Source organism: Hypanus sabinus, chromosome 21, assembly GCF_030144855.1.
Source record: "Hypanus sabinus isolate sHypSab1 chromosome 21, sHypSab1.hap1, whole genome shotgun sequence".
Lineage (NCBI taxonomy): Eukaryota > Metazoa > Chordata > Chondrichthyes > Myliobatiformes > Dasyatidae > Hypanus > Hypanus sabinus.
In genome coordinates this window covers 17,062,075-17,079,084 of record NC_082726.1, presented here as the reverse complement: position 1 = coordinate 17,079,084, position 17,010 = coordinate 17,062,075, and the positions used below count along the sequence as shown (strand labels likewise).

General features: G+C 40.7%; 1 protein-coding gene across 3 annotated transcripts in view; it reads left to right on the top strand.

Moving 5' to 3' along the window:
- Positions 1-17,010, top strand: part of LOC132378825 (zinc finger protein 609-like) — a 224,821-nt gene that overhangs the window by 102,251 nt on the left and 105,560 nt on the right. For all 3 annotated transcript variants that reach the window (XM_059946062.1, XM_059946060.1, XM_059946061.1), the window contains exon 3: positions 9,970-10,192. In XM_059946062.1, coding sequence (XP_059802045.1) covers positions 9,970-10,192 — 223 coding nt within the window. The remainder of the gene's footprint in view (positions 1-9,969; positions 10,193-17,010) is intronic.

Below are 17,010 nucleotides of genomic sequence, written 5' to 3'. Positions count from 1 at the left end.
TTGTCAAATACTATTTCTGTTTCATGGTGTGATTTGCCTGCAGGATTGTATTATTTTCATAAATGTGGTCCATATCTGTTGGGGCTGTGCAAGTCTGACTCACCTATTAGTGTAACCACTGAATGTGTACATTTCAAGGCCTGGCTATGATTACTGTATTATACTATTTGTGCATATAAATCCAGTTTTGGACTGGGATTCAGCAAAGTAACCTTAATGTTTCGAGTTACACTTCCTGTAGCTACTAGGTTGGTTTGAGTGGTTTAACGCTAATCTGTAGCCTGGTATATTTGTATGTTTCTGTTTCTGAGGTAATTATTGAAAAATTGCCTAAGGATAAGCTGCTCAAAAGTGAGCTGCTCTTGCTTACAGAACCTGTATCTTTGTTGACATTTCATCACTTTTAGCATAACTTTTTAAGTGATTGTATTTTTTTAAATCAGCAAGGTCCAAGGAGTCAGAGTTGTTTTTCAGAAGTAACTTTGTGGATGACACCAAAATTGGTGGCATAGTGGACATTGAAGAAGATTATCTCAGATTGCAACAGGAAAGTGGGCAAAGAAATAGAAGATGGAATTTAACCCTGATACTTGTGAAGTATTTTGGTAAACTAAACCAGGAGTCTTAGAAATAGAATATAGTACAGTACAGTATAGTACAGGAGCAGGTCCTCTGACCCACGATGTCTGTGCTAAACAATGCCATATTGAAGAAAATTCTGTTCAGCTTGCACATGATCAATACCTCTCCATTCCCTGCATATTTATGTGTGTATCTAAAAGCCTCATAAACACCACTACTGTATCTGCTTCCGCCATTACTTCTGGCAGCCTCTTCTAGGCACCTACCGTGTGTGTGTGTGTGTGTGTGTGTGTGTGTGTGTCTCTCTCTCTCCATCCAGAGAAGAAAACCAAGTTTTCTAGCCTCTCCTTTTAGCTCATACCCTCTAATCCAGGCAGCAACTTGTAAACCTCTTCTTTACCCCTTGCAAAGCCTGCATGTCCTTCCTGCAATGGTGTGACCACGATTACACACTCCCAAGTGTGGCCTCACCAAAGATTTGTTTTGCTGCAATGTGACTTCTTACTCTTGCAACTGATCAGTGATGGTGAGCTTATCATATGCCTCCTTTCAGACCACAGTAAATGGTAAAGCCCTGGAGAGTGTTATAGAACAAAGAGACCTTGGGGGACAAGTACATGTTTCCCCGAAAGTGGTTACACCGGTAGACAAGACTTTGTATACAGGCAGTCCCCGGGTTACGAACGAGTTCCGTTCCTGAGTCCGTCTTTAAGTCGGATTTGTACGTAAGTTGGAACAAGTACATCTGATATTATTTAGCGTCGGTTAGTCAAACATTTGTCTTAGTATATATTTTATCTTTCTATGCATATAAAACACTGAAGAAATGTATGTATTCCAATAATTAAACCACTGCATTTCTTAGTAATAATTGTAGCTTTCATTGGGGCAGGGCCTTTCACATGCTCCATTATTCTCACTTCATCCTTTAAAATTGTTCGATTGTTGACCAACTGTAGCCTAACGCTTTTCCAATGGCCGATGACATTCCACCTCTTTCCAGATGCTTTATTATTTCCACTTTATTTTCAATCGCAATCGCGATCGCTTCCCGTCAATGGAACAGAAACACTGCGGGTGGCGGGTCCCAAGCTCCGCTGGGTCCTAAGGACCTCCACATTGAATTCCCCAGGTCCTAAAGTCCACTTGCACTGAGATAGGTTAAATGGGACAAGTGGGACTGTGCTGGGTTTGGGTATTTGATCCTCCTCAATATTCCGTGCGGGAATTTAAACTGGAGGTGGCGGTGTTTTTTACAAGGTCGAGTTGAGAGCTTGACATCAACCCGGCGCGCTCAGGAGCAGTCTGTCACTGGATCGAACTCGGGAACCTCTGTTCTGAAGCCCGGTGCTAATCTCACTGCGCCACCAGCCTACCGGAAAAGGCGGGGGTGGGGGTTCAGGGTGAATCTTGCTATGAAAAATTTAAGCCAAATACAAAGTTACACACTCAACACAGTGTCAACGGCAATGACCTAAAATGGCGGACGGCATGGTGATCCAACTTAAAATGTTGAATGGCGTTCTCTTTCTTCAGTTCGTAAGTGCGAGTTGTTCGTAGGTTGGACGTTCATAACTCGGGGACTACCTGTACTTGCCTTTATTGGTCAGAGTACTAAGTACAAAAGTTGGGATGTCAAGTTATAATTATGCAAGATATTGAGACCACACTTGGAACATTGTATGCTATTCTGTTCACTTAGCTGTAGGAAGGATGACATTAAGCTAGAAAGGGTGCAGAAAAGATTCACAAGGATGTTACTGGGACTTGGAAATCTTGAGTTAGAAGGAGAGATAATAGGTTGGTGTTCCTTTTCCCCTAGAATTGAGGGATTCTGAGAGCTAACCTTTTAGAAGGTTATAAAATCATGGGAAGTATATAGATGAGGCGGAAGGGGAAAGATTTAAAGGGGATCCGAAAGGCAACTTTTTTTTAAAAGAGTGGGTAGATGGAATAAATTGCTAGAGGAAGTGGTAGACATGGATACAATTACAAAGTTTAACAGACCTTAAAAAGAGGTACCTGTATAGGAAAGTTTTAGAGCAGGGGTTCCCAACCTGGAGTCCACAGACCTCTTGCTTAATGCTATTGGTCCATGGCATAAAAAAGGTTGGGAACCTCTGCTTTAGAGGGATATGGGCTAAATATCCCTTTAAGGTCATGTAATCATTGGGCAGAGATGTGTATTGTACTTTTTTGCACAACATTCATCAGGTGAATCCCATGTACGAAATTAAAACACTGTACTATAATGCCTCAAGCTCCAAAGTTCTTACATTGCAGATGCTTCATCTTGGTTCTGGATCATATTTCATGACATAAATCTGTGATTTTGAAAAAAAATCTGATTCTGAATTGCTCTTTCCTGGAAAGTCCTATTGTTTCTGGTGTACTGTCTTCAAAATTAGCTGTGGCCAGTCTACTCTTCAGCTGCCTTAACTATATTTATAAAAGAAAAGGGGGTTGGGATTTTTGACTTGGCATGAAAGTTGGTGAATACAGAACCTTGTCAAATGATTGTGTCAGCAAATTCAATAAAATTAGGAAATTATGTAGAACAAGTCATGACCATGGAGAGGATTTTTTCTAGAAAGTAGGACAGTGGGTGGCCAATGTATGTCTCTTCAGTTGATCACATTCCCTTTTTCTAAATTCAATTGAGATACGTGGTTGGAATAGGGATGGCAGGCAAAAGATCAGGGATTGGAATCGGATTTTTATTTTTGTGGCAGGTGAAAATTTTCTGAGAGCGTTAATCATCTTTGTTAATTTTTTGAATAAAGTTTTCACATCATCACATCACAGGCAAATGGGGGACCGAGTGAATCTCATTTTCTAGTTTATATTTGAGATGTTTCCAGACAAAACACTTAGTAGTCTATAAACAAGAAAGTGCTGTTATTGGTTATTTTAATAACTTAATGCTCAACAAGGACTAAAATGAAAAGCAACAATCCAGACTGAGCTGGCAGTCAGAATGGTAATCAGCCTCTTGGGAACTTTATCCCTGTGTAGACAAAGTAATGAATTAGTGTTAAAGTGCTGGTAATGTAGGTGGTGTAATATCTGTGCAAAGCCTCATGGACAACTCCAGCTCCTTGCTTGTTACTAAATCTAATGTATTTTTCTTTACATAAAAGACATTTGTTGCAGAATTACTCTGAACAGACTTGCTAACTTTCTTACTGTGTATAGCTTCTCACAATTTATATGAAAGTTAAGATTCCATTGCAACTTCTCTGCTTCTGAATGCAGTCTGTTCTCTACACTCGTTGCTCTCTACAGCTGGTATAAGACAAGTTTATTTCTTTAAAATTGTGGCCATGATGTCTTCTATACACCTTGTTTGTTTGATTTCTTCCCTCATCCTGTATTATTCCCATTGGCTTTCTCTGCATCATTAAAAAGGATGGATTTTCTTGGAAGTAAATTCTGACGTAGAATGCATTTTGTGTGTCACTACGTACAGTATGATGTATTGACTTTGAGCATTTACTGATACCAGTGCTGTGGATACTTTATTGGTTTTGTGTTCATCTATATTTCCTTGCAACTTTTTATTTTATTCACAGATACAGTGCAGAACAAGCCCTGGTTCAATGAGCCTTACAGCAACCCACCTATTTAACACTAGCCTAATCACAGGACAATTTACAATGACCAATTAACCTACTAACCAGTATGCCTTTGGACTGTGGGAGGAAGCTAGTACACTAAGAGGAAACCTTCATGTTCACGGAAAGAATGTACCAACTTTTATACAGAGTCACGAGAATTGAACTGCAAGTTTCAACACTCCAAGTTGTAATAGTGTTGCACTAGTCACTATGTAAGCACCGATGTCTGGTTGGTGCCTCAAATTGAAATACTATTAAACTATTTCTTACTCTACACACTGCCTGACCAAGTATTTTCTGTTACCATTGTTTTAAATTTCAGTACATTTTGTAGTTTTCTTTGTGGTTGATTGGTTGTGCTATTTCTCTTCAAGCAGAAGGTTCATGATGTTCTCGATGGCTTGAGCAGGCACCTGCAGTGTATTTTTTTAAAAGTACTTATAAAAGCAGTTCTTAATGTTCTTGACCTTGAAGCAAATGCCACAGTCAGGGTGCACCTAATTTAACATGGAGGTGTAAATAAAATAATTCTTCTTCCATTGTGATTTGTTTCTCTTACTTCCAGTGTTAATCACATTCTAGCAAACAGCTTTCTTCTGGTGCGTTTTCAAAATCTATTTACTGACATGGATCCTGCTCACCCAAATTGCCCTTGCAATCTCATGCAAGTTCATGGTTGATTCTAGATGGTCATGTTTGAAGTCTCAGGTGATTGTTCGTCATCATTATATCTGAGTTTGATATCACTTTACGTGGGACACGATTAGATTGCAGTCAGAAATGGAAACTTATTTTAAAAATAAACACTTACATTTATCAGAGTTAAGATCTGTAAATTTTATGAAACATAATTTGTTTTTAAATTTTGTAGAAAATAAGCACCTTACCAGGAGGCACATTTTTTTTTAAAGAACTTTTTAGAATGGGTGTATCAGAGCCTGAACAGAGCCTTTCCTTTCAATCCAGCATTGTCCCAAGGGGCAGTCAAGACTGTAACAAATCCAAATTGCATTCAGAGGTTGTATGGGCAACTGGGTGATTGCATATGTGTACAAAACGCATTGAGTGCAAGATCTCCCTAGCTCAGCACCAGCTGTAGACACTGTACAAGTATTTTATTTCGAAAACGATAAATTGTTTTACAGTGACACACCTGCTCTGTCACAGTGAATTCAGTTGCCTGAGCTAATTAATTCAGCATGTCCTAAATATTAAAAATGCTATTCAGATGCCTCAACCTCAGTCAAAAGTGGGTGATCAAGTTGATTCCCAAGTATTAATGAGCTGGCCTCAATCTGAGAGAAGACTGGCAAAGATGGCCTCAGTTATGTGTTGCATTTTACAAGCACATAGTTAGACATAATCTGTCTCCTTTAGCGTAGTCAGATGATTTTCTTTGGACTATTCCCAGTGAGAAGCTAAAGGGAATGAATCATGAAGATAACAGTTGCTTTTGTTTCAAGATGTGATACTTTTTACAACCTGAATCTTTATTAGTTTTACTTTGTGAAATTTTATATCCATGAAGGTGAGTGGGTGTCAGATTAAATAGGATTAAATCTTTCTATTTCAAGTATCCAGGGTTGGCATGAGTGCAGACAAAGAGAAGAGACTTGTGTTAATATATTACCCTTCATTTTTCTCTTGAGAATGTCTCAAAGTGCTTTTCAGTCAATAAGGTACTTTGAAAGTGTGACCCTTGTTGTAATGTAAGGACTGTTGTAGATAGTATGTGCAAAGCAAGCATCTATGAAGAGCAAACTGATAACTGAAAAATATACTTTAATGATGTTGAATGAATGAATAAATGCTGTTAGGAAATTGGAGGCAATTTATTTAAATCAATGCCAATGGATGTTTAGAGTTGACAGGGTCTCAGCTTAAAGACTCCTTCAGAAGACATTGTAACATTCCCTCAGTACTGCACAGAAGTTGTATTTGTTAGGATTTATATTTGTCCCTCTGGAGTCAAAATCTGAGGGACAGGTACAAGTCCTAACAAGATTTATATACAAGGTAGATATCGAACTCTAACCCCTCATCCCACTGTTACCATCTGCCCACCATCCCTCCCTTATTTGGTTTCACACTTTACCTATCTTTCCAATCAAATTCCAAAATACACAGCCCTTTATTGCCTCCACTGGAGGATAAAATTGGGCATTGAGTATATAAGTTGGGATCTCATAGTACAGTTGTACAGGGTGCTCATGAAGCTGCACCTGGAGTAATGTGCTCAGCTTTGGTACCTCTGTTATAGCAAGTATGCTATTGAATTGGAAAGAATTCAGAAAAGATTTACAAGGATGCTGCCAGGACGTGAGGGACTGTGTAATCGGAAGGGGTTGGACAGGCTAGGACTTTTTCTTTAGAGTGTTGGAGATTGAGGGGTGATCTTATAGAAGTGTATAAAAGCATGAGGGTCATAGATAGGGTGAATGACCTCATTCTTTTTTCCCAGATTGAGTTACCAAGAACAAGTGTATAGATTTAGGGTGAAAAAGGAATGATTTAAGGAACTTGGTTGTAGACAGGTCATATTCTGCTTGGAGGTTGGTCACTAGTGGTGTGGCTCAGGGATCTGTTTTGGGACCCCTACTCTTTGTGATTTTTATAAGGAGGCTTGGGATCCAAGGGGACCTTGCTTTGTGGATCCAGAATTGGCTTGTCCACAGAATGCAAAGAGTGGTTGTAGATGGGTCATATTCTGCAAATCAGGTCAGTGACCAGGGGTGTGCTTCAAGGATCTGTTCTGGGACCCCTTCTCTTTGTGATTTTATAAATGACCTGGATGAGGAAGTGGAGGGATGGGTTAGGAAATTTGCTGATAACACAAAGGTTGTGTTGTGGATAGTGTAGAGGGCTGTCAGCGGTTACAGCAGGACATTGATAGAGTGCAAAACTGGGCTGAGAAGTGACAGATGGCATTCAATCCAGATAAGTGTGAGGTGGTTCATCTTGGTAGGTCAAATATGATGGCAGAATATAGTATTAATGGTAAGACTCTTGGCAGTGTGGAGGATCAGAAGGATCTTGAGGTCCGAGTCCACTCAAAGATGCTGCACAGGTTGACTCTGTGGTTAAGAAAGCATATGGTGCATTGGCCTTCACCAGTTGTGGGATTGAGTTTAGGAGCTGAGAGGTAATGTTGCGCCTATGTAGGACCCTGGTCAGACCCCACTTGGAGTGCTGTGCTCAGTTCTGGTTGCCTCGCTGTAGGAAGAATGTGGAAACCATAGAAAGGGTGCAGAGGAGATTTACAGGGGTGTTGCCTGGATTGGGGAGCATGCCTAATGAGAGTAAGTTGAGTGAACTTGGCATTTTTTTTCCTTGGGGTAATGGAAGATGAGAGGTGACCTGATAGAGCTGTTTAAGATGATGAGAGGCATTGATGGTGTGGATAGTCAGAGGCACGAGAGAGCATAGCTTTAAGGTGCTTGGGTATAGGTACAGAGGAGATGTCAGGGGTAAGTTTTTTATGCAGAGAGGGGTGAGTGCATGGACTGAGCTGCTGGCGATGGTGGTGGAGGCAGATACGATAGGGTCTTTTAGGAGATTCCTGGACAGGTACGTGGAGCTCAGTAAAATAGAGGGCTATGGGTAACCCTAGGTAATTTCTAGAGTAAGGACATGTTTGTGGGTTGAAGGGCCTGTATTGTGCTGTAGGGTTTTCTATGTTTCTAACTTGAGGGGCGACACTTTTTTTTGGTACAGTAACAACTTTTAAAAGAATTTTTAAAAGATTTAAATCATTATGGAGCAAATGCTGCCAAATGGGATTAGCTTGGATGGGGCATCTTGGTTAGCATGGACCTGTTGGGCTGAATGGAGTGTTTTCATTCTGTGTGATTTTGTGACTAATCACCTCACTGTTGCCACCCCCACCCTTCCCTTCCCTACATGATTGCCTCTGCCTATCAACCTCTCCTCACACAGATCCACTTATCACTAGCCAGTTCTTGCTCCAGCTCTCCTGCTTACCTCTTTATACTAGCTATCTCTCCTCTACTCTTTCAGTCCGGACCCAAAACCTCAAATATTTGTTTCCCTTCATAGATGCTGCCTGACATGTTGAGTTCCTCCAGCTTTTTTTTTGGCTTTCTACCCGATCTTAGAATGGGTGAAATTGTACATATTTAGTACTCTGACCACAAATTTGGACACAGGCTGACTTTTAAACAGAGCTCCTGATTGATTTCAGTCTTGACATTCATTGATATAAAATGTTGAGAGGGATTTGCTTGAAGGAAGAGGGAAGTGATTCATTGTAATCAAACCATCTAATGAACTGGCAGACATTTTGTAGAACTAAATGAAACATAAAGAACAGAAATGCATCATTTAACCTTAGTTTTAGCTGCTCAGTCTTCTACATGAATCGTTGCCTCCTCCTTACCCAACCAAACATGTCCTTCTCATTGCCTGTCATTTGAACAAGGTTTTGTAAGTAACTCTAGCTTCTTCTGACTGCCTGAAGTCGGAATGCAGTGTTCTTTTGCATTGCAAGCCTAGTACTTCACAGATTTGACACATTTGCTCTGATTGCCATTGAATTCAAAGATGAGCACTTTCCTTTCCTACCATCTGAGGGCAGCCCCAGGGGGTGGCATTCCTAGAAAATGATAATTTTTCTATAATGCTAAGTTGCATAATCTGTGCATGCATCAAGAAATGCGAGTTGAATAAGTTGTACACATTTATCTTTTTTTAAACATATGGTCTGTGAGAGTGAACTTTATTTCTTCCCTCAGATTTTTGATTCATGATTTGCAAATTATGTGAGGGTACATCTCCCATTATTTACAATACCCAAATGACTGTAACCCTTTATTGGTTTTCATTAATAACAAAGTATGAATGATAATAGTTTCATGAGTAGAACTAATTATTTTTGGAGCAGAGATTGTTATTTAGAGTTATTCAAAACCATGAGTGGTTTTGTTAGAGTACAAGATATTTATAGTTGAAGACAATTTGATAGCCAGAGAACTTGGATTGAAGGTGATTGACAAAGGATCAGTGCAACTGATCAGTGGTGCATCATCTGAATAACTGGAAGCAGATTAAAATGGGAATGGGTTTGAGTACTGGCAGAGAGGAAAATGACAAGCTAAGAATGAAGAACAGGAGAGTGGGATTAATTAGTTGGCACAGACTTGGGAGAGGCACTAAGGGCTGAAAGGCTTCTGTCATTGCCATATTGTTGTCTGATCCTGTGGTCTGGTAATCCAGTGCTGCTGGAGGTCTGTAATTGGGGTGCTTCCATATGAGTTAACTGCCACTAATTCCTACGCATCCAAGGAACCAACTTCTTTCGCTTTTTGTTGGATTCTTCTCATCAGTGTTTAGGAGCTGAATTCTCAAATCCCAAAGATTAGGAGATTTCTGGGTTTGTTCTATGAATCCTTGAAGTAAGCAACTGAGGATAGAATAGAGCAGCCTTCAAATGTCCTCTCCCATAGTGATTAGTAGTGATTAATGAAGCTTTCCCATTAGGAAACCAAATATGAAACTAACGTTTATCCAGGTTAGAATTTGGTATTCAGACTTTGTGTGTGCCTGTGTCTGTCTGCCTGCGCTAGATTCTTCTCTTCCTCCCACTCTGGAGCTGTGATTCAATGACAGGTTTTTGATAGTTATTTCTTAGCTGGCAGCTCTTGGCATAAAGGAAAGTTATTTTATTTGCAGCTGTTGAAGCTTTGGAATTTAAGGTTCCAAATTTAATGGAATTGAAAGCTTTAAATCATGTTACTCTTTCCTTCTCTTACAGATGGACTCTCCTGCCTCCACACCAGCCCCTCCACCCCTTCATCTCCTACCACCCGTGAACAGTGGGGTAGCCTCTCCTGTGGAGCAGATCATGGTCCGCACGCGCTCAATTGCAGTCAATACCTGTGATGTCGGACTCGCGACTGAGCCTGAGTGCTTAGGACCTTGTGAGCCAGGGACAAGTGTCAATCTTGAAGGGATTGTTTGGCAGGAAACAGAAGACGGTAAGAAAATAGTATGCATTAGCTTTTTTGGCATATTGGTTTATTGAAGGCATCTGCAGTGTCTGATCTATGGGGTGTGGAGGGAATCCATCAATGTCTGCTGCATATTTTTGGCACTTTGTGGAAGGAAAATGTTTCCAACACATTCATCTTCTCAGAGGCCAGGCATCCCAACATTTTTCAGGAAAAGAAAATATTGAAGGATCTGCACACGTGCAGGATGAAAAATAGCCACATCCCAAAGGCTATAATGTGTGGGAAGGTAGCCCAAGCTAAAAGACCACTAGAGCTCCTGATGCTTTGCTTTAAGGATGTTAGTGACGAGGATATGAAAGCTTTCAGTACTCCTAAGACTAGCAGTAGACTGCTAATAAGAGAAGTGAAAGGTAACACAGGCTATAGATAAGAATGTGACACCTATGATGTTTGGTTGCGGCAGTTCCACACTAAATAGCATAATAAACAAGCCACAGAACAATAGATAGTTCAATACCATTAACTAATGTTAACGCTTTCAGTTGTGGTACATGTGGCAGGCGTTGTCTTTCAAGAATCAGTATATTTCGTTATCTTGGGTGTGATATGGCTTTGCTGGAGTTTTGATAGCTGTCAGTCTGTCGTCCTGTATACGTGGAAGGATGCCAATTAATGTCAGTTAATCTGTGGCTTGAGCAGAGTTTAAATCTTGTTCCTTAGCTGCTAAAAACTTACTAATGAAGATAAAAATTAGAATCTATTTCAGTTGCACTTAAACAATGGATTAATGTAATATTTTTAACAATTTTTAATGAAGTGAGTTGAATATTTAGGGTCCAGACTCTTCATCAGGACCTGATGCAGGATCCCAAGCTGAAGCACTGACACCTCTGTCTTCACAATTCTGCTTAGCCTGCTGAGTTTCTACAGTAGTTTTTTTTGTGTGAAAGGTTAGAACATACACTGTCTCTTGTCACCATATGACAAAGGAAGATTGGAGTTTGCTGATCTGAGCTCAGAAACTGTGAGCAAATGGATCTTGCATAACCTTTCCCATGTTTGCTTGTATAAAGTGTGAATTTTGAAGAGAGCACTCCGTCTCTTCCTGTCAATATAGCAGCAAGGTGCAGTCTCCATTGAGATTGTACTTGTTTTTTTAAGTTCTTAGGGACGGCTTTGGTGACAGGGGAGTTAGGCATCAGATTAGTGTTCGAGCACAAGGACATGGAGAAGTTAGAAGACAGATCAAGGATTTTGGGATAGGAATGTGGAGGAGTTAGAGGTTAGATATTGTGAGTCTAGGCCTCTGCTCGGTGCTCAAAGGCCAGAGGCATGGATGTGTGATGCAGGGCATCCGTAGATGGGCTGGCAAGCATTGTGGCTAAGGATGAGAGTTGATGGCCCACCAGATCAGCAAGTTCCCCTCAGTTCAGTGAGTCCCAGAACTGGATGGCTTTACAAACAGGAAGCATGAGGGCTAGTGACCCCCCCTAAGTATGTGATTTGGCAAATCTGGATTCAACACCCCATCATCAGCTAGTCCTACAAAATATTGAAGCCTGCAGGTCAATCAGAAGGCTAGAAGACAAGCACCAATGGCTGAAGCACTGAGTCTCTGATTCTAAAGTCCCCTGGGGAAGTTGGCTGTCTGGGAGGCCTGTCCCAGGGTTGTAGAACTGTCTGTGTGGGTGGGTGGGAGAGAGGAAAGGGGTTTGTTTTGCAGTTGGTTTGTTGTTGTTTGTTGTATTCCGTGTGGTTCTGCGGAACATTATGGGCAAACCATATTGGTGCCGGAATGTTCGGTGACACTTGCCGACTGCCCTCAGCACTTCCTTGAGTCGTGTTGCTCGTTAATGCAAATGACAAATCCACAATTTACTATATGCTTCAATGTACATGCGATAAATACATTAATCTGGAATCTGAATCCCTCTGAGCTGTGGTTTCAGCACAATGCTCCCATAAGAATTTGTTACTGTGGCAGCTACAATGTTAGAGACTGTAAGAAGCCCTAACCTTAGCAGTGATACTCTTTTATTGTAATGTTTGTATACTTATTTCTACAACCCTATGTTAGTTTACTTATTTTAGTTATGTATATTGTTGTTAAAAGTACAAGATGCAATTTGAGGGGAACTGGTGTGAAGAACTTTAGGCAAGTTAATAGCATTAGGATTATGAATGATAAAAATGGACACAGCTCTGGTTTCTTTCAGTTGTCACTCTCTTAGACCTACATAACTTTACATTGAACTACAACCCTTCTATTAAGATAGATAGTCTAGCTAGATAATTGAATGAATATAAAACATGGGGTGACTAGGAAATAGTATTAAGTGCAGATATCTTCCTCTGAAACATAAGAGTGCAGAAGAAATGTATCAAAACACTGTAATATCAGGGCTGAGAAAATACTTTATGCAGAGAGGTGAAGGGTGAGATTGTTTTCTTCAAAGCAACGAATGTTAACAAAAGGTTTCATATAGTGATTGATGTTGATAGAGTTAGTAGTGTTCAATATTGATTGTTTTTCCCTGTACTGTTCAAAGTATGAATGTGATAAAATGATCTGGGTTGATGGCATGTAAAAATTTTCATTGTATCTTGGCACGCGTGACAAAAATCAAACAATTAAGTAAATAATTTTCTCAAATAAGGGCAGTCTGTTTCTATTTGTGGTCCTTGGTTTAAGTTTACTGGCAAACATATCAGTGAAGGAATGGCATACCTGTTCATTGTGCCAAGTTATGTTCTGGAAAGCCATGCCTCAGCAGACTGGTGGAAGGGAATTCAAGAATAACCTCCCTAAAACCCAGCTAAGTAAAACTGAAATATTTGCAGACTTGTGGAAAAAATGTAGGGGGAATGCTAACTAGTTTGGAAAAGCCTCTACAGACATGATGATTTGAATTCTCATTCTGCACTGATGGCTTCTGTGAGCAGACTGCTCCCCACTTAGGAGCGGGTGGAAACCAAACGTGACTTACTTTATATGAGGCACTTCAGGGATCTAATGAATGTTTGGAGGGGTTAGGGTCTGTCACTGAACAGGAGTGCGGCATCCTCTTGCAAGTAAGTAGATGCAGAAGATGGAGCGAGCATTGTATTTCGTGCTTTTGCTGTTTTTGGCCAGTACTTGACATTGGTGCTACTGTAATGGTTTGTTTCTCTATGAGACTGAGTAAGAATCAGTGGAGTTTCAGGAGGGAGCCAATGGAGATTAATGAGTGGGCTGAACTAGATCTGTGTTTTGGTTTTCATAATGATAATTTACATTTGTTTGCAGTGTTTGGAATGTAGTTCCCTCACGAGTTGGGCTGCTCAGATTCAGGCTTGTTCCACGATTTCCTTAAAAAATGTCCTTAAATGGTAATAGCCTTCATTCAGACTCTTGATTCAGTGGCAAGTAGAAGCTTGGAACCACACACATTTTACAGAAGACAATGACCAGATAGGATGAGGTTTTTCTCATGAAATAACAACTGATTTACTTAAAATTACTCTGAATTAGGATGTTTTTGATTAAGTAATATGGGGAAGAGAAATCTGGCCAATAGTAACAATTTCACAATAACAATTTTAAATCATTGAGAGAATTGTTCTTAAGAAGCCGGAAGGTAGATGTTACCAATTCGTAGAGGCCATATCTACAGTATATGTGTTTAAAGGCAAATGGATCAGGATTTCAACAGGCAGAATTTGCTGGTGTGAGGATGGGCAGTATGGTAGACTTGTTAGTGTCATAACTTACCTGCTCATTGAAAGCTGCTCCTCTGTGTCAGGTAGGGACTGGCCAATGTAAGGAGCATTGCAGCCCCTCCCATGAGCTTGATGTCGTCAAGTTGATGATGTCATGGCGCCAGTAGGGTTTAAATCTAGCGCACGGTAACCATGCAGTCTCTTTTTTGCTCTCAAGTTGCTGTGATCAAGGGTGCTGAAGAAATGATAAGCAGTGAGGAGGTGTGCTGTAGTGCAGAGGTCTGTGCGCACACTCTGATTAAGTATTTGCCACTGTGAATGTTTAGTATCTGTTTTGCCACTTCAGGCACTCAGCTTAGTTAAGAATCTGCCACTGAGTTTATCTTGAAGGGTTATTGAATGTTTTGTGTCATGGTCTTGTAATTTAGGGGGCTTAGATAAGTACTTGTTTGACTTGAATGTTAGGTTGAGTGTTTCACTATTTGTCTTGCAAATAAATAGTTAATGTGCCTACTCGCATTAAGTGTCTCTTCCACTCACTGAATCTGCAAGTCTGCTTCTCCATAACAAGACCATGCACGACACACTGGAGGAACTCAGTAGGTCAGGCAACATCAGTGGAAACAAGCAGTCAACGTTTCAGGCTGAGACTCTTCGTAAGGGTCTCGACCTGCAACATTGACTGCTCATCTCCACAGATGCTGCCCAACCTGCTGAGTTCCTCCAGCGCGTTGTGTGTGTTGCTTTGACCCCAGCATCTGCAGAGTATTTTGTGTTTACCATAACAAGACCGCATGGCCACCACCTAAGCTGTAAAGTTCTAGACTATGAAAGGCTAGAAAGAGCTGTCAGACTCTTCTGATGTGGGAAGGGCTGGTGGTGGAGGGGGATCTTGTAGAGAGAAACACAAGCAAAATGCTGGAGGAACTCAGCAGACCAGACAGCATCTATGGGAAAAAAAGTACAGTCGACATTTTAGGTCGAAACCCAGACAGACAGACATTGATCCCGAGGGAAATTGGGTTTCGTTACAGTCGCACCAACCAAGAATAGTGTAGAAATAGCAATATAAAACCATAAATTATTAAATAATAATATGTAAATTATGCCAAGTGGAAATAAGTCCAGGACCAGCCTATTGGCTCAGGGTGTCTGACACTCCGAGGGAGGAGTTGTAGATAGAAAGTATTTTGAAGGCATCTTAATGCCTTTGGTAAGAACGACAGAGAAATTTGATACTTTAATCTATTCCCTGAATTGTGAGCTCCATGGCACCTTTCTTCATTGAGAACCAGGTTGTTGATGGATGCTTTTTTTATTCAACAGTGGTGGTGTGTCATCAGCTTTTCTAAGCTCCTTGGAAAGGCTCTTGATCACTGGTAATAATTGGAACAGGGTTCTCCTACTTCCTGCGATTAGCTAATCCTACAGTAAAACAAGAGCTGTTATCAACTCTAGAGGGAGATAATCAGAATCAGGTTCATTATCACCGGCATGTGAAGTGAAATTTGTTAACTTAGCGGCAGCAGTTCAATGCAATGCATTATATAGAGAAAACAAAATATAATACTGTAATAAATAATTAAATCAATTACAGTATGCGTATATTGAATAGATTAAAAATAGTACAAACAAACAAAATATTTTTAAAAAGTGAGGTAGTGTCCAAGGGTTCAATGTTCATTCAGGAATCAGATGGCAGAGGGGAAGAAGCTGTTCCTAAATTGCTGAGTATGTGCCTTTAGGCTTATGTATTTTCTACCTGATGGTAGCAGTGAGAAAAGGGCATGCCCTAGGTGCTGGAGGTCCTTAATAATGGATGCTGCTTTTCTGAGACACTGCTCCTTGAAGATGTCCTGGGTACTTTGTAGGCAAGTACCCAAGATGGAGCTGACTAAATTTACAACCCTCTGCATCTTCTTTCAGTCCTGTGTAGTAGCCTCCCCACTCGCCATACCAGACAGTGATGCAACATGTCAGAATGCTCTCCACAGTACATCTATAGAAGTTTTTGAGTGTATTTGTTGACATACCAAATTTCTTCAAACTCCTAATGAAGTATAGCTGCTGTCTTGCCTACCTTATAACTGCATCGCTATGTTGGGGCCAGAGATCTTGACAACCAGGAACTTGAAACTGCTCACTCTCTCCACTTCTGATCCCTCTATGAGGATTAGTATGTGTTCTTTTGTCTTACCCTTCCGTAAGTCCACAATCAGCTCTTTAGTCTTACTGACGCTGAATGCCAAGTTGATGCTGTGACATCACTCCACTGGTTGGCATATCTCACTCCTGTATGACCTCTTGTCTCCATCTGAGTTTCTACCAACAATGGTTGTATTGTCAGCAAATTTATAGATGGTATTTGAGCTATGCCTAGCCACACAGTCACGTATATAGAGAGCAGAGCAATGGGGTAGGCACACCCCCCTGAGGTGCACCAGTGTTGATTGTCAGCGAGGAGGAGATGTTATCCCCAATCCACACAATTGTGGTCTTCCGGTTAGAAACTTGAGGATCCACTTACAGAGGGAGATACAGAGAGCCAGGTTCTCAATCAGGATTGTGGGATGATGGTATTAAATGCTGAGCTGTAGTCGATGAACAGCATCCTGACGTAGGTGTTTGTGTTGTCCAGGTGGTCTCAGGCCACATGAAGAGCCATTGAGATTGCATCTGCTGTTTACCTATTGTGGTGATAGGCAAATTGCAATGGGTCCAGGTCTTTGCTGAGATAAGAAGTCATTTATCATCAAGGAAATCAAATGATTACTTAAAAATTAATTTATGGTTTCTGTTTTTGCTGATAATCTATTGTTAGCCTGTCAGGAGGATGTTATGAGAATGCAGGGTGACTTGGACAGATTGGGTGATTGGGCAAATGTATGGCAGATGCAGTTTAATGTGGATAAATGTGAGGTTGTCCACTTTGGTGGCAAGAACAGGAAGGCAGATTACTATCTAAATGGAGTCAAGTTAGGAAAAGGGGAAGTACAACGAGATCTAGGTGTTCTTGTACATCAGTCAATGAAAGCAAGCATGCAGGTACAGCAGGCAGTGAAGAAAGCTAATGGCATGCTGGCCTTTATAACAAGAGGAATTGAGTATAGGAATAAAGAGGTATTGTGTGCAGTTTTGGTCTC